The following is an 18,106-nucleotide window of genomic DNA, read 5'->3' as shown; positions in this document are numbered from 1 at the left end:
AATAGGTAGACGCTACATCGCTCACATGAGTGTCCAATAAATCAAACACGCACATATGTATAGTCTAATTTATACTCAGTACATGAATTATTGCTAAATTAATTTAGTTCAAATGCTATATATTGTTTTTTTATTTTTACAAAAAAAAAAGCTAAAATAAATGGTACGGATATTAATAAATAATCACCTAAATAATTTTATATATCAGCCGTCCTTCACATTCATTGACTACTTAAAATTTTATATAAATATAATGACGATATCTTAAATTATTCATTCGGAAAAATTGATATTAAGATAGTGGAAAAGAGAGAGTGGATATTGTCAAGAAAATTAAGTAATGCCAATATTATAATAATATATTTATAGATTTTATATATAAATAAAATTGAAGATAATTAAATTTAGTCGATAAAATGAGGATTTTTCTAAAAAAAAAAATAATGTAATATCAATTAGTAAAGACTAAAAATTTAATTTAATTTATTTTTTTTGAAGATTTTTTTTTATTAGGCTGGTTTGGCCTTATATTAGTGCGGCTGTCTCTCTGGACCTCACTTTTCCCTTCTCTCGTTGCTTCCCTTTTCCTTTACTCAAAGCAAAGCTACGTTTTTTTCCCTTATTTGGGTTTTATCAAATTAAATCGTGGAATCAAGAGAAAGTTTTGATCTTTTCAAGGATCCAAGCATTGTGAATTCAAGAAAATGGCACTTAAACTTAGCTTCTTACCTCAATACAAGATGCTTTCTTTAGGCGGTCCTCAGACCAGATCTCACAAAACTGTCATGGCTTCGACCGTTCATTCGCCCTCTGCGTAATTTTTTTTCCATTCTATTTTTCTCGTAAATTCTTGTGCGTGTGTTTTGTTTTTGCTTTCTGAATGATGACTACTTTAATCGGTACGAGCGATCCGAGTTGGGTTTTTCTGTTTTGATTTCTTGATAGAGGTGATTTTAAATTTTGTTTTGTGTGTGTGTGTGTGGGTGGGGGTTGGTGAATTTATTTATTTTAATGTTTAATTTGGTTAGAAATTGAATGAAAATGTCAAGCTTGGATTTCTTGTTTTTTGGGCCTTGTAATTGATCTTAAAATTTTAAGTTTCTTTGTGGTAAATGAATTGCACGTTCGAAATCTTACTTGTGTGTGAGCATTTGCTGGGTAAAAAGCACTTTTCACGGTTTTTCACCGGCATTATTTCCTGTATGGGCATGTTTTTTGTATTGCGTTCATTGAATCTTACCAGACAAGTGCTTTCCTCTCGTGTTAGTCTTGCAGTTTTTTCAATTGAAGTTGCATGCGCAGTTTTTCGATATTTGTCTTTTTTATCTCATTTTTTTTAAAAAAGTGTTTGGATCTTATGTTTTTATTTCTCAGCAAAAGATGTTTTGTTTATTTAATTTTTTGCATTTTTTAAAAACCAAAGTTGCATTGTCCAAAAAAAAAATCCTGTTGTTGGTGTTGGCGGTGTGGTGAAAAGGTAGATGAAAGCATGTCATTGAAATAAACACCGCAAATTACATAACATGATGAATTCACCTACTTTTTTGTATATTTCGTTTGATGCAATTGTATTCGCCAAGAAGATACTCCAGCCTTAGGACTTTAATACCATGGAAATTAAGACGAGGGTTTAAATAACTCTTCTCCCTGTGCATTAAGAACTACAATCTTTCACATGACTGCTTCCTCGATTACTATAAAAGGGTAGTCGTGGTTGACATAAAATATATGATGGATCCCGCAAGAAATAAAAACGGAGGGGACATTTCAAGAAATTATGTATGGAATGTAAGGTAAGAAACCGGAATGTGTGGTTGGTTTTAAGGAAGGAGTCTATCTGCTTCTCTGGAATATGAATGAAATTAAACGGAAGAACATCTCATCTTCAGGCCTATTTGTCTTCGAAGCTAAGGCCTTGATTTTGTTTGCTGTTAGAAAACATTTGCCGCACCTCCCCAAAAAAGTGTAATGTGTGAAGATCTTAGACAGTGTATTAGTGCTTGCAGAATGTGATGTCTAATTTAACAGAGTTTGCTGAAGCCTTTTTTACTTCTAATTATTCATTGTTTTATGAATCAATTTTTCACTTCCGTATCTTAGAATCTCTGGTTGATTAAATGTAGAAACATTGGAAATGCCAAGAAGCCGTTCACTCCACCACGAGAAGTACATGTTCAGGTGACTTATTCCATGCCACCCGAAAAACGTGAGATTTTTAATTCTCTGCACTCTTGGGCTGAAAATAACCTCCTGGTGATCCTAAAGAACGTCGAGAAGTCTTGGCAACCTAGTGACTTCCTGCCAGACCCTGCTTTGGAAGGATTCCACGAGCAAGTTAAAGAGCTAAGAGAACGATGTAAGGAGATTCCCGACGACTATCTTGTTGTGTTGGTTGGAGATATGATCACAGAGGAGGCACTTCCAACTTATCAAACCATGATCAACACGCTAGATGCCGTTCGAGATGAGACTGGTGCTAGCCTCAGTCCTTGGGCTATTTGGACAAGGGCATGGACTGCTGAAGAGAATAGGCATGGTGACCTTCTGAATAAGTATCTTTACCTTTCGGGACGTGTAGACATGAAGCAAATAGAGAAAACCATACAATACCTGATTGGATCTGGAATGGTAAGAGGATGATCAATTGATAGCTTGAATATTAAAAATAGTCGATGGACTTGTTTCTGCATATCTTAGGTTGTCTTTGGTGTGTATTCATTTATGAAATTTTAAGTATCAGATTGTCGAACCATGTAACAGGATCCTCAAACAGAGAACAACCCATATCTTGGATTCATCTACACGTCATTTCAAGAAAGGGCTACTTTTATTTCTCATGGGAACACAGCAAGGCTTGCCAAAGAACACGGAGATATGAAACTTGCTCAGATATGTGGCACCATTGCTGCAGATGAGAAACGTCACGAAACTGCCTACACGAAAATTGTCGAAAAGCTCTTTGAGATTGATCCCGAGGGCACAGTATTGAGTCTTGCTGACATGATGAAGAAAAAGGTCTCGATGCCTGCACATTTAATGTATGATGGGACAGACGACAATTTATTCGAGAACTACTCTTCTGTGGCACAGAAACTCGGGGTATACACAGCGAAGGATTATGCTGATATTTTAGAATTTTTAGTAGCTAGATGGGAGGTCGAGAAATTGACCGGTCTTTCTGGCGAGGGGCGTAAAGCACAGGATTACGTTTGTAAGTTGCCACCTAGAATTAGAAAGTTGGAGGAGAGAGCAGCAGCAAGGGCAAAGGAGGTGTCATCTGCTCCATTTAGCTGGATATTCGGTCGAGAAGTCAACATTTGAATTCTGCTACTGCTGATGAATTTAGTCGACCATTAGAAACTCCTATAGCCCATCCAGTTTCTGTTAAAAACTCAGGTTGAATAATATTTCTTGTTTCCTTTGGCATGTGTTTTTGTAGATACAGCATGTTTCTGTATTCTTGATTACCTGCAATGAGGTGACGGCAACTGGTATCTTTTTCACCGTATTTGAGAGTTTTTTTGTACGAGCTGGGTGGATTGGTTGAATGCAATATTATGAGTGCTGCAATCTGAATGTTTCTTTATCTTTATCATGGTGATGTATTATTTATTGGTATTAAATTCGTTGAACTTTGAAGGACTCAGCCACCGGATTTCATTCTGTAAAATCCATACAAAATACATGAACAATAATTATAATTTTAAAAAAGAATTTATCAGAAAATAAAATTCAATTAACTTTTCATTAGTCACGGATCTAAAATAAAGATATTAAGAGAGTCAAATGTTGATCTTTCTAAAGTAATGAACAACATATGGTATCCTTTTCCATGCATGTCCCATTTATCTTTTTAATAGATAAATAATGAAAAAGATAAAATAATGAAGCCAAAAAATTACATATTTTAGGGCAATAAAAAAAACAACATTCACAAAAAAATGTCGCATGGGCTAGGACGGCCGGAAGGAATCTTAAGCTCAACAAAATGCATGCAACTAAATTCCAAATATCCTCGACTATAATTTTGAAGACTTTCGATTCTTGAGAGACAACAGACGTGTTCTTACCAAAACCAAAAAGATTTTATAAGACTTCATAAAATGCGTAAATCACTGCCAATATAATATACTATCTCAACTTTCTACTAGATCTCTTAGAAACCCAATCATGAATAGCAAATAGTTGATTTTATTACTGGACTATTGGTTGAATTGGCTTAGCTTCTAAGACAATGTACAATCATTTGAAACACCAAATGAATTAGTTCCAACCTTTTTCTCCTGTCCTGACCACTCCTACCAACATAGCTAGCACATTCTTTCTTTCTGTTTTTATTCTCTTCAATTTCAAGATTTCTGCATTCTACTCAAACACGCTATTTCTAAACCATAATCAAGAACATTTATTATGTTCTTTTAGTTATTTTTTCTCCATTGATCTTTCAAACGAGCATGCTGTTGCAGGATTTCAAGTTAGCATAATATATCATTTGCTATATAGATTAAGGAGGAGTTTCATTACACCTATAATGGCGGCCAAGCTGAGGCTTTTTCGCTATCATCTGCTCATTTTCTCAACATTTCTTCATAATATCTATTCTGCAACAAATCCGGAAGATGGTAAAATTAATTCTTTTCTGCTACTCGCTTTTTTAGCTTGTTGTTTGAGGGCGTGCAGATGCTTGCATGCGTGCATCTTTCTTGTTAGAAATGCGTCTTGGGATCGGACTAATTATGATAGTGAAGCTCTTTTAGAAATTAGGGAAATAGTTTCAATGAGGACACTTACACGACCAAATTTAGTGTTCCTTGTAGTTGTGTGACTTCCTGGTCGCTTCATGATCTTCCATGTTCTATTTATGAACATGTATTGACTCGACTCGTAAACCTGAAACCAGACACGATACATCATTTTGTTAAGTACTTTGGACCTATGGCCTCATGGCTGTGTAATTTGTCGCTTCAGAAGAACTACGAGCCGCCATAATTGATCCTCCTATTAGGAATGGAATGTTTATTTTGTAAAACTGTGCAATCTAGAAGTGCAAACGAAGAGTATAGATAACAAAAAGAGATTAAGATAGATCGTAACCACACTGGAGTTTACCAAGAAACACATACTTTTTGTGTTTGGAATCGCTCTTTTTTGTCTGCTAATGATATATCCATTAAGGGACAAGATGAAATGTTTGCAGTAAAAACTTTCTAGTTCATGTTCGTGCCTAGTAATTTTAAAATGGATGGCGTGCAGCTGCTGTACTTAGATCGCTAAAAGATCAGTGGGGAAAGACACCGCCGAGTTGGGATAAGTCAGACGATCCTTGTGTATCTTGGGAGGGAGTTTCATGCAACAACTCAAGAGTAACGTCTCTGTAAGTATGATAATGTCATAGAATTCACAATTTCCTCTAGATTGCTTCCTGTTTGTTCTTTCTTCAATCAAATGATCTTTGTTAGTTCATTAAATAAGAAATGAATAAATTTTCAGGGGTTTATCAACCATGGGACTAACCGGTAAAATGAGTGGAGACATAGGAGGCCTCACCGAACTAATTTCCTTGTAAGTTCTGCACCTGTAACATAAAACTTTAAAAGTTTTCATTAGACATCCTAATAGCCAAGAGATTGGTGGCACGCTATTCGGTCTAACTATCAACCTTTAACCTTAGAATCGAAGTTATTGATTTCAGGGATTTGTCATTCAACACTGGCCTCACAGGTCCTCTCTCTCCACAGCTAGGAGATCTGCAAAAATTGACCATATTGTAAGATCAAATAGCTCTAATAAACCATTCAAGATCCACAATAGTTCTTCAATCTTTTGTAATATTGCAATCAACATTGATTTCATTATTTACGCATATTTTCTTCAGAATTCTTGCTGGTTGTAGCTTTACAAATACCATACCAAGTGAATTGGGAAATCTTTCCGAGCTTACTTTTCTGTAAGAATGTCTAATTAATCATCTTAATATATGATTCCTTAAGACAGTATCTTTGTCTTTCTTATGGAACTAATAACACTTACATTTTCAGGGCGCTTAATAGCAATAATTTAACCGGAGAGATACCGCCATCCTTGGGTAAACTCTCCAAGCTATATTGGCTGGATCTTGCTGAAAATCAGTTGAGAGGACCATTGCCTGTCTCATTAAATAGTAATTTTGGACTTGACCTCCTTAAAAAGGCGAGACACTTGTAAGTGAAGCTAAAGTTTCAAAAGTCGTTCTCATCTGTTTTGATTATATATTTTCTCTGTCTTCCTTTCAAGATTTCTGATTCAACATAGCTTTGCAGCCATTTTAACAAGAACCAGCTTTCAGGACAAATCCCAGAACAACTTTTTAGTTCAGATATGTCATTAATACACTTGTAAGTCACCAAACAAAGTACTCACGCTCTCTCCTCCTCCTATGTTTTGTATTCATTTATAGTTTAAAATTGACAGATTGTTTGATGGAAACGAATTCGAAGGGTACATTCCATCCACCCTAGGATTGGTTCAGTCACTCGAGGTTCTGTGAGTGAACTCTGATCTTACTAGATTTCCTTGTGATTTAATAACTGCGTCTTTAAATATGAGCCATTTTCTTACTTTTTTGGCTTCGATAATTATGTATCCCAGTCGGCTTGACCGCAATTCCCTGAAAGGAAGTGTCCCCTCAAATCTAAACAACCTCACTAAGATCACTGAATTGTGAGTACTTTTTTTTCATCGAATGGAATTCTTGTTTTTTCCATCGTCAAGTATATTCCTAGAGATTGATGCCGGACATATGAAATTTCATTGCAGAAATTTGGCTCACAATATGTTGTCTGGTGTATTACCCAACTTAACTGGAATGAACTCCCTTAATTATGTGTAAGAACTACTACCACTGGTTGCCATTGTTAAGATAATTTCTTCTTATTTTTATTCAAAAACATACCTTAGAACTATATTTCGACAGGGACTTGAGTAACAACTCTTTCAAGAGATCAGAAGCTCCAAATTGGTTCTCGACCTTAAGTTCACTAAACACTCTGTGAGTATCAAGTATTTATTTACTGGTCAGAAACATGAAAACTGATTCCTGTAACCTTAAAATCAAGAACCATACTATCAGATCTTTTTTTACCTGTATGGTCTCCTTGTCAGGGTGATTGAATATGGACCTCTACAAGGATCTGTGCCCCCAGAGATTTTCAACTTACCTCAGATCGAGCAAGTGTGAGTCGAAAAATCTGGGTTATATATATGCCAATCGATAGAAAATAGTTTCTTTTCCATAAAGTTATAACAAAAATGCAACAGGAAACTGAGGAACAATGCTTTTGCTGACAAATTAGACATGAGTGGCAACGTTAGTGAGCAGCTGCAACTAGTTGACTTGAAAAACAACGACATATCATCAGTAACACTCGGATCTGAATACAAAAGCACATTAGAGTAAGGACTGTTCATACTTTGTGTTCATCATAACATTGAAAATAAACATTTGCTATCAGACTAACGACAAAATTTTCTTCCGTGCTACAGATTGATTGGAAATCCTCTATGCTCAGCTTCTCTCGAAAACACAATTTATTGTCAGATTCAGCAATCGGCAAGACCTTATACCACAAGCTTATCAAACTGTGGAAGTCAGTTGTGTGAAGCTGATAAAAAACTCAACCCGCAGAGCTGCGAATGTGCATATCCTTATGAAGGAACATTATACTTTAGAGCACCACTATTCCGAGAATTGTCTAATGGCAGTTTGTTTCATTCCCTGGAAATGAGCCTTTGGTTAAAACTAGGCCTTTCCCCAGGATCCGTTTCGGTGCAGAATCCCTTTTTCAATGTAGACGACTATCTCCAGGTGCAGCTAGGACTCTTTCCATCCAACGCTAAGTACTTCAATAGATCAGAGATTCAGAGACTTGGATTTGCTATGAGTAACCAAACATTTAAACCTTCTGCAGAGTTTGGACCCTATTTTTTCATAGCATCTCCATACATTTTCGGAGGTAAATTTGATTAGATCATGATTCCAGTTCAAGAATTCTAGAATGTATGGCTTAATTATATAAAACAATATGGATACTTCAGATGATCATAGGAGAACTCACTTTAGCTTGACTACGATTGCTGGGATATCAATTGCCGGAGCATTTCTTGTGCTGGTGCTAGCTGGGTTAGGGATATACGCCCTTCGACAGAAAAGACGTGCTGAACAAGCCATTTCAGTTCATAAACCATTTGGTAATTCTCATTTTACTAGCATTGCAACTTCAACTCCCATCAATTTGTAAAAGATGGAAGTATTTCAGCACATCCTCCCTCCCATATATCGAGTTTTATGCTGTTTTTGTCATTATTCCTTCTCATCCCCTGATAATGATAACTTCTATTTTTTTAACTAGAATTTGTTTTTTTTTTTAAATCCAGCAAGTTGGATTCCAAAGGGAAATGACAGTGGAGGTGCACCACAGCTAAAAGGAGCCAGATGGTTCTCTTATGACGAGCTCAAGAAATTTACCAGTAACTTCTCTGAAAGCAATGAGATTGGCTCGGGAGGTTATGGAAAGGTAGATTTCTTGATAATTGTTGCTAATAAACTATAGCGTAAGTCGCATTTTTACTCGTTTATGATTTCAGGTATACAGAGGAATGCTCTCCAGTGGAAAACTGGTCGCAGTAAAAAAGGCTCAACGAGGTTCCATGCAAGGTGGACTCGAATTCAAGACCGAAATCGAGTTGCTCTCAAGAGTTCATCACAAAAACCTGGTTGGCTTGGTGGGATTTTGTTTCGAACAAGGTGAACAAATGTTAGTGTATGAATTCATGGCCAATGGAACACTGAGAGAAAATCTTAAAGGTGGGGACAATGAGGTGAAGATTTCCAAATTCCATATGATTGATTTTTAGATCAGAAATCAGCACAATTTTCTTTTTTTCCCCCAAATATACAGGAAGGAGTGGAACTCATCTAGATTGGAAGAGGAGGATACGGGTCGCACTTGGTTCAGCTAGAGGATTAGCTTATTTACACGAGCTTGCACATCCTCCAATAATTCATAGGGATGTCAAGTCTACCAATATTTTGCTGGATGAAAATCTAACAGCAAAAGTTGCAGATTTTGGACTGTCTAAATTGGTCTCCGAGGCTTCAAAAGGCCATGTTTCAACTCAAGTTAAAGGCACATTGGTGAGCATTCTCCAACTAAGTTTCTGAAGAATCCTCCCCCTCAACAATTACCAAACTAATTGATTCATTTTACTTCAGAATTACATGCACAATTCTCAAGAATCATCCTTGAATGAGAATTTTACTTCTTTCTCCATCCAGTCAAATAGTTTGCTGCCCAACAGAGTATTGATAGAAGTTGGTTCTTTTAACCTGTTTGCAGGGATATCTAGATCCCGAATACTACATGACACAACAATTAACAGAGAAAAGCGATGTTTACAGCTTTGGTGTGGTGATGCTCGAACTGATATCTGCAAAACAGCCAATTGAAAAGGGAAAGTACATAGTCCGCGAAATAAGAACGGCGATGGATAAGCACGACGAATCACACTACGGATTGAGGGAGATAATGGATCCCACCATCAGAAACACACCAGATCTTATAGGATTTTCAAGATTTGTAGAGTTGGCAGTGCAATGCGTGGAGGAATCAGCTTCAGTTCGTCCAACAATGAATGAAGTAGTGAAAACACTCGAATCGATTCCTACACAACGATGGCCTAAACACAAATTCAACCTCTGCATCATCATCTGCAACAGAATTCGGATCCGGTTAAACATCCCTTACGATGAATCTTTGGCTAGAAAGGGAGGTTCTTTTTGAATATAGTGGTGGTGGATACATTGCTTCCGATCAGAGTAGAAACCCAAGTTAATATTCGACTTGTTTCATACAATATGATTATTCTAATTTCTACCATTAGCCATTTTTCATTATTTTGGCTTTGAATCGTATGTTTCCGGTTACCAAGTTTAAAATTGGTAGGATTTTATTAGACTGGTCTCACGGATCTTTTATCGTTGAGACGAGTTAACATACCGATATCACAATAAAAAGATAATTCTTAGCATAAAAAATTAATTATTTTTATTGATGGTCTCAAATAGATACTTGTGTCAACAACATACGACGTTTGAGACCGTCTCACACAAATTTTTGTCTTTAACAATTATGGTTTCGATACAGTAATTTTTAATTTATGTTATTGTGATACTATTGTTGATATGATATCAGAAAATATTGACATAACATCGAAAATTATTGAACCAAAATAATCGAAATTTAAAGTTAGTACTATATCAAAACCAAACTTTGACAACTTAACGAATCATAACAAAAAATTACAAAAGATAATTGACAAAAAAAAAAATTTCCCTCATATTTATCTTATCATAAACATATGTATGTATGAATTGATATACAATCAAGTGACAAATCGAGCGACAGTATTATTTAAGTCAATAATGATTAAATTAAAAAAATCTGAAATTCAATATATATATTCTTCTATATTGACATGTAATAGTACTGTGCCTATTCAATTTACTAAAATACCCTCAAAATAAGAAATGTGGCAACGTCAACAGTAACATGAGCTATGAATGTCAATCTGAAGGAAGTGACGCCAGCATTTGGAACTGATTTCTTCGATCGTGAATCGGGTGTCCCTGTAACACCAAAACAATTTCTCCTAACTCAGTTATCCCATACTTGAATAATTTATAATTTTTTTGTGTCCGAATTCAAATTGACTACTCAATTAATAGGCTCAAAATTAATATAGACAGATGTATGTGCTCGTGAGATGAGATATATTATATAAAAAGAAATGCATGTAGCTCTTATCTGACTAACTTCAAAAACTAACTCAAAAAAGATTATTGTCAATCTTATATATATAACACTCAACAACTTAATACATCTTTTGTGAGGCATCGAATATACCACTTCGTGAAGTTTACAAATCATTAGGTCTCAACTCCACTCACATGTCTCATATCATATAAATTAAATTCTTGAAAATAGTATATATAGATTTAAACAACTATCCCCTTGAACTAATTTTTAGGGTTGAAGTTAAGTCCAAATCTATTATTTTAACGTAGTATCAGAACTCGGACCCACGGTAACATGATCAAACGTTTTTTTTGATTCGATTGCTATATGTAATATACCTGTAATGCAGCCGAGGGGATTGATATGTTGGCCACATCTTCCTGGCAAGGTTTGCGCTTGTGTGACATTGATGCCTGCTTGTTCGGCTTGATTAGCCCCCTCGATGCTCATCAGGCTGCACAAGCATTCCGGGATCGATTTTATCACGAAATCGAGCGATTTACAGCAGCTTTCAGGTGGGTTTTTGCTATTGCTGAGGTAATCCGAACAAGGTCGAAGCTGTTTAATGCATTCTCGTCTCTGCACTTGTGCATGATTTTGTGGCACAAGGCAACAAAAAAATAAAACTGCACAAAGCAAAGTACCCTTCTCGATCATTTTTCAATAGGCCGCCGGTTTGTTAAATATATATATATATATATATATATATATATATATATATATATATATATATATATATATATATATATATATATATATATATATATATATATATATATATATATATATATATTTGAATAAGATTGGTGAGAGTTGGTAAACAAACAAGGTGAGGCGTGGATGATAAATAAATATGTTTTTTTATGTAGTGTTAATCATGTTGAACTACTTATTTGCCTTTCATGAAATTCAATTAGCAGGTAAGCTTTTAAGAGATCAAATGTCTTTGACAAAAATCACAGTTTCATACGTGGGATCCATTCGGAATCATTTTATATCGAATCGAGTCGAAAATTGAGACATTATATTGAAGAATGAAAACGAAAAAGAAATTTTGGTTAAGAATGAAAAACAAGTATTTGTTCCAGAAAATTGCCAAAAACGATTTTTGATTATTGAAGTCAATCTAATTTTTTTAAAAAAAAAATTAGTTCACTATTACCTATTTTTGTTTTCACATAGAATTAAATAACTATAGTTTTAACATGTTGCTCATCCACCGTGCTCATTTCTGTGTCTATTTATGAGCTGACATTCATCTATTGGATGTATAATTTGGATATATTTCATCACATCTCATAAACGACTGTCAACTCATTGGTAGGTAAGAAGACGAGCAAGATGGGTAAACATCATATGAAAACTATGTATATAACTAGTAAGATATTCATCTCAATTTTTTAATGAGATATATATAACGAACATCAAATTAGAAATTAACTTTTTATTGAAATAAAAAATAATAGTATTATTAATAACTAGTAAGATATTCATCTAAATTTTTTACCATTAAATTTGCCAAACCATTATATAAAAAGTACGTGCCAAATTTTTTAAATTTTTAAAGACAATTTTTATGGTAATAATTTTCATTTCAATAATTCACTTCTCCAAAATGTATGAGACCAAAAAGGGTATTTCTGTCAACGAAGCATTAAAAAATAGGTAAAAACTTGTGTGAGACGGTCTCACGGATCGTATTTTATGAGACATATATCTAATGATATGAGGGTCTATCATTTTTGAAATCATGGTGTGATTTTTTATAAATCAAAGATATCCCCATAAGAATATAAAAATATTTTCATAATATAATTAAAAAATATTACAAAAAATATTTTAGTAAATTTGTAGTTTATTTATAAATATTTTATCTAATTAGAATATTCTAAAGTATATATAAATATAAAGGTAAAATATCAATTTTAATCATGTATGTACCGATGTTTGATATTTGTCGTCTTATATATATTTTATTGAAGACATTATATTCTTGTAACTATATTTCAACGATCAATTTTAGTAATTCTAATCTAAATCATGTGATTAAATAACTGATCTCATGTTAAATTTTTATAACTACGTGGTTAAAAAATTCTCTCGTAGTTACATGTGTTTGACAAAGTAATTATGAAAAAATAACAATGAAATTAGTCAATTAATTGACTAAAATTGATCATCAAAACATAATTACATGACTATAATTGATTTAACAAAATATACATGACTGAAAATGTTACAAATCAATGCATACATAACTAAAATTGATATTTTATCAAAAACAAAATACTAAAATATGTTTTTATAATATTACGTTCAATGACTATATAATATATTTTTTTATGTTAGAGATATTTAAAATTTCAAAAGTATGAGTAACAATAAATTATTAAAATATTTTTTTTATAATATTACGTTAAGAGATTATACATTAACTTTTTTTATAATTTTATTAATATAATATGATTTTTGTATTTGAAATCCATAAATCTCAACAATCTTTATAACTTTGACTTTGCTTACATTTTTCATGGTTCCGAATTTTTCTATAAATTATATGTTAATCAAAATCCTTTGAAGGATCCTTTTCGACTACCAGTCTATTACCGACAAACGCCAACTCATGCGCTCCATGCTCACGCGTTCACGTGCGTGATATTCATTCAGAAACAGATTTAGAGCAGTCTCTCTCGGCTAATTTTATGTTATTTTTTTCGTAATAACATACAGAATATTGTTTTGTATTCAAGATTCTTTATTAAAATTCATTTAATTGGAATTTTCTGAGTGTAATAACTGCTGTGGATGAACGTAACCACCGCATGAACACTACATAATCCATAGAGTGGTTGAACCGTAATTTGTTGCAATTATTCTGCGCGCCTCCCATTTTTGTACTATTGCTCAGATGATATATTGGTTGCTTTTTTCTTGATTTTTAGCCCACAAATCTTTTTCCGCTTGGGATTACTGGGAAGCTCTAGATTCTTGATCGAGAGGCTCCATTAAAGCTCTCCACTTTCTTGTATTTCTTGGGAACTTGAGGTATTCTATGGAATTGAATGTTCTTTTTGTTTACTGCATTTTTATCCTGAAGTAATTCTTTGCTTGCTTTACTGCTCTTTTTTTTTTTTCGTTTGTATATTGTTTGGATAAGTTCTTGTGTCGGCATTCTTATTTGTTTGTTGGATAATTGAGAATAATGTTATTCGTTTATTCTCTCGAGTCTTGTCCATTTTGAGTTTCGATCTTTATTTTGTATGAATTTCTTGGATTTTGCTTAAACTTAAACCATATTTGTGAATAACAGGTAAAGAGTACAAGAATTATGTTTGGAATATTGTTTTAAAATGGGCATTTAGATGTTCATCAGTGGGATAAAATTTTTATATTGACTTGTTTCGACTGATTCAATAGGATCTTGTGATGGAGAGAACTTGGCTACAAAGTGTATTTGTTTCGGTTTTGGTATATTTTCTCGTAAATTTGGCCCTGATTGCTGCTGATATCAACCGCTTGAACATATGGCCAATGCCGAAATCGGTGAGCTATGGACACCAGCTTCTCTATTTCAGCAACAATTTCGAGCTGAAGACCGAAGGGTCAAAATATGCTGATGCTTCCGGGATTCTCAAGGATGCATTCTCAAGGACAGTTGACACTATAAAATTAGATCATGTCATTGAAGCCAATGTTTCCCATCATGATCCCTCTTTGGTGCTGAAAGGGATTCATGTGGTTATATTCTCACCTTCCGATGAGGTATACTAGTGGAGAAATTAACATATCTTTTTATGAATTTAGATTCTTAGGTTCATTGCTCGTTTTAACTTCAGAAACTTGTGTTTTTTTCTGTGTAGTTACGACATGGTATAGACGAGTCGTACAAGCTAAATATCCCTGCAAAGGAAAATTCATTTTATGCACGAATTGAGGTATATATAACCATTGCTAAAGTATTAATTCGCCTGACAAATTTACAACTGTCTGAGAAATGTAATTGCAAGTGTTGTTTTGTAAGTTAAATTTAAAACGATTTGGTTTCATGCAGGCACAAACAGTGTACGGAGCATTGCATGGTCTTCAGGTTTGATGTTTTCTCTGATAAGCTCAAGGTGTTTCTATTTTTATTTTATTTTATCGAAAAAAAGAAAAGGAATGTGTAAACAATGTAAATGCTTGTTTTGTGTAAAATTTTGACAGACATTTAGCCAAGTTTGCTATTTTAACTTGACGACTAGAGGAATCGTAGTCCATCAGGCTCCATGGATCATCATTGATGAGCCAAGGTTCTCGTATCGAGGACTTTTGATCGGTGAGATTTTCATCAAATCCTGCTGCTGAGGTAGAACTTACAATACATGGTTCTTACATGAAAGATTCAACTTTCTATTAATGCAGATACATCCAGGCATTATCAGACGCTACCAATTATAAAGAAGGTTATTGATTCCATGACTTACACCAAGTTGGTATGTAAAAATTCACATATTACTTAGCTCAAGTGCCTAGTCGTCTATTATGCTTTTTTTTCCTGCATCAGCATGTTTTCCGTCAAAGATTTTGGTTTGAGATATTCAGAAATAAATTTAAATCAAATGATATTTTGGACAGCAAATTCAAAATTATAGCTGTTAATTACGACAAAACAATTACAGCAACCTTAGCAAGGACAAGTAGAGTTGGTTTTTATATTTTTTAAGGTTTGAAGACGAGATATTCGATTTAGTACTTAATTTTACTCGCTTTCCCTTCATTCAGAATGTGCTACATTGGCACATTGTAGATTCACAATCTTTTCCTCTCGAGATACCTTCGTATCCAAAGCTGTGGGAGGGTGCGTATTCCGTCTCTGAACGGTATACATTTGATGATGCTGCAGAGATTGTAAGGCAAGTTCATATATAATCTTTATCTTACATTAACAATTCTACATAAAATCAGAGAAGCCGCCTATGGTCCGTGTTTTCTAAGTTGGTGGTCCTAACACCGCAGGTATGCTCAAAGGCGAGGAATTAACGTATTGGCTGAAATAGACGTACCAGGACACGCTCTCTCCTGGTACAATTAGAGTTTTCTAAATAACAAACTTCGAATATTTAGCCGTCGTTCTCTAACCGATATAATTGTGTTGAAACAATAAATATAGGGGGATTGGCTATCCGGTTCTATGGCCATCACCTCTTTGTAAGGAGCCCCTTGATGTGAGCAATGAGTTTACCTTCAAGTTGATAGATGGGATTCTTTCGGGTATGATTATACTATAATACGAAAGGAGATTGTGTCATTCATCAGGATACATCAATTTATTTATATATATTTTTTCCAGATTTCAGCAAGATCTTCAAGTACAGATTTATTCATCTGGGAGGTGACGAAGTGGATACCAGTAAGATTTATACTCCAACAAATATTAATTTTCTTGCTTATTGTTCTATCATGTTTATCGGGTATAATTGGAAGGTAGCTTTCAATTGTAGGTTGCTGGCTGTTAACTCCTCATGTGAGAAATTGGTATGAATACTAAAACTTGCTTACATAAGTACTGTACTATGATTGTTGTCGAAGTAATCTCATAAAAAGTATTCGAATTTCTTTGAAGGTTCTAAAGATTTACATCTTATTGCTTCACAGGTTAAAGAAAAACAATATGAACAGTTCCGAGGCATATCAGTATTTCGTGTTGAGAGCACAGAAGATAGCTTTATCCCATGGATACGAAATCATAAACTGGTTTGAACCCCTCACTAGAATAAGTACTTTAAACTGATATATATGTCCCTCTGGGAAATGACTCTTTAACATGTCATAGGGAGGAGACGTTTAACAACTTCGGCAGTAAACTAAGCCGGAAAACAGTGGTTCATAACTGGTAAACACCCTTAGATCATTACACTCAAACGGCCAGACCGACTAGCATTTGATTGTTCTGTGCATGCTTGTAATGCTGCAGGCTAGAGAGTGGTGTTGCTCAAAGGGTGGTTGAAAATGGATTGCGATGTATCGTGAGTAACCAAGACAAGTGGTATCTGGATCATTTGGATGCCTTATGGCCGGGTTTCTACATGAACGAGCCGCTGACTAATATCACAGATCCGAAGCAACAGGCTTTGGTTCTTGGAGGGGAGGTGTGTATGTGGGGTGAACATATTGATGGATCCGACATCGAGCAAACCATATGGCCACGCGCGGCTGCTGCAGCAGGTACTTTTATGGTCGTTGGCTCTTCTTGGTATTTAGAGATTTAGAGTAGTGTATTAACATTTAAGCTTATGCTGTGGATATTTTGGTATAAATTCAGAGAGGCTATGGACTCCTTACAACAAGATAGCCAAGGATCCGAGGCAAGTGGTGGGTCGGTTGGCCCATTTCAGGTGTCTACTGAACCAGAGGGGAGTAGCCGCATCTCCGTTGGCTGGTCCAGGTAGGGTGGCACCAAAAAAGCCTGGTTCCTGTTATACGCAATAACAATAGTGTGTATAATTTGGTGCAAATCAATTGAACATCGTCCATCGATTGGTACATAAATTTCATTCATATATCTTGTTCATTATAATTTATTCTTATATATGATTAAATATAGTTGGATTTCTATCATTTGAATAAAAAAACAATAATGATGACGACGACGACGATGATTTTGATAAATTTGATTTTGAATTTTGATCTCATATATTTGACTTTGCGATTTTGATCATCTATGTTTTAAAATTTCGGCCTGAGTTCATTAATTTTGTTTATTTTCTTGATAAGCTTATTCTTTTTTCGATGTGACGTTGTTTTGACACCATTGATAAATTGATGTGACGCTCACATCAACATTCAAGATAAACAAATAAAATTACCAAAAATCAGAAGATGCATGACTATATCGACAACATAAAAGATTAACATCACAATGCGACAAATATATATGACCAAGTGGAGAGCATGGTTTGGAGATATGCACATACATAATAAAGACAAAAACTTGTGTGAGACGGTCTCACGGGTCGTATTTTGTGAGACGGATCTCTTATTTGGATCATCCATGAAGAGTATTACTTTTCATTAGGGCTGACCCGTCTCACATATAAATATTCGTGAGTTCATCTCACAAGAGATCTACTACATAATAAATGAAACTGATGAGAAAATTAAGTTCAGTCACAAGGTTCATTTTGGTTGATGATTTGAAGATTCCAACTGAGCCAAGTAGGTGAAACAAGTGATGGGGACCCAATCTCCAAAGCAAGATAATTGAATTTGAAGACAGAAATAGTCATGAAATTGAG

At 34.5% G+C, this 18,106-nt stretch overlaps 3 protein-coding genes and 1 long non-coding RNA gene across 6 annotated transcripts; 3 read left to right on the top strand and 1 right to left on the bottom strand.

Annotated features, from left to right (window-relative positions):
• Positions 1-551: 551 nt before the first annotated feature.
• LOC140821257 (stearoyl-[acyl-carrier-protein] 9-desaturase, chloroplastic) lies at positions 552-3,592 on the top strand. Its single transcript, XM_073181696.1, has 3 exons — positions 552-814; positions 2,124-2,628; positions 2,761-3,592. Exons 1-3 carry the CDS (start codon positions 705-707, stop codon positions 3,319-3,321), a joined length of 1,176 nt encoding a protein of 391 aa, XP_073037797.1. The 5' UTR covers positions 552-704; the 3' UTR covers positions 3,322-3,592.
• Positions 3,593-4,463: 871 nt separating this feature from the next.
• Positions 4,464-8,221, bottom strand: LOC140821253 (uncharacterized). Of its 2 annotated transcripts, none has more exons than XR_012115684.1 (6): positions 8,094-8,221; positions 7,121-7,226; positions 6,932-7,025; positions 5,660-5,747; positions 4,792-5,588; positions 4,464-4,601 (listed from the first exon to the last, which is right to left on the bottom strand). It is a non-coding gene; the product is annotated as an uncharacterized lncRNA (long non-coding RNA). The 2 variants fall into 2 exon arrangements; XR_012115683.1 differs by having other exon boundaries at positions 4,792-5,575; positions 5,667-5,747.
• On the top strand, positions 4,489-9,898 carry LOC140821245 (leucine-rich repeat receptor protein kinase HPCA1-like). Its single transcript, XM_073181675.1, is given in 20 exon segments — positions 4,489-4,622; positions 5,254-5,374; positions 5,491-5,562; positions 5,693-5,767; positions 5,876-5,947; positions 6,039-6,200; positions 6,300-6,374; positions 6,451-6,522; positions 6,628-6,699; positions 6,796-6,864; positions 6,953-7,027; positions 7,141-7,212; positions 7,297-7,431; positions 7,522-7,991; positions 8,074-8,226; positions 8,413-8,552; positions 8,623-8,842; positions 8,937-9,172; positions 9,375-9,692; positions 9,694-9,898. Coding segments are annotated over 20 exon segments (2,778 nt in total). The 5' UTR covers positions 4,489-4,531; the 3' UTR covers positions 9,772-9,898.
• Positions 9,899-13,461: 3,563 nt separating this feature from the next.
• Positions 13,462-17,480, top strand: LOC140821231 (beta-hexosaminidase 3-like). Of its 2 annotated transcripts, XM_073181671.1 has the most exons (16): positions 13,462-13,480; positions 13,775-13,877; positions 14,250-14,594; positions 14,693-14,767; positions 14,884-14,919; positions 15,036-15,147; positions 15,234-15,304; positions 15,594-15,724; positions 15,828-15,893; positions 15,982-16,082; positions 16,162-16,221; positions 16,313-16,346; positions 16,467-16,565; positions 16,645-16,704; positions 16,786-17,036; positions 17,134-17,480. In XM_073181671.1, the coding sequence occupies exons 3-16, from the start codon at positions 14,259-14,261 to the stop codon at positions 17,298-17,300; spliced, it is 1,599 nt and encodes a 532-aa protein (XP_073037772.1). In that variant the 5' UTR covers positions 13,462-13,480; positions 13,775-13,877; positions 14,250-14,258; the 3' UTR covers positions 17,301-17,480. The 2 variants fall into 2 exon arrangements, with proteins under 2 accessions (XP_073037772.1, XP_073037766.1); XM_073181665.1 differs by lacking the exon at positions 13,462-13,480 and having other exon boundaries at positions 13,490-13,877.
• The last annotated feature ends 626 nt before the right edge of the window (positions 17,481-18,106 follow it).

This window comes from Primulina eburnea, chromosome 2 (genome assembly GCF_022965805.1).
Source record: "Primulina eburnea isolate SZY01 chromosome 2, ASM2296580v1, whole genome shotgun sequence".
Taxonomy (NCBI): Eukaryota; Viridiplantae; Streptophyta; class Magnoliopsida; order Lamiales; family Gesneriaceae; genus Primulina; species Primulina eburnea.
This window is presented reverse-complemented; position numbering and strand designations above follow the sequence as displayed.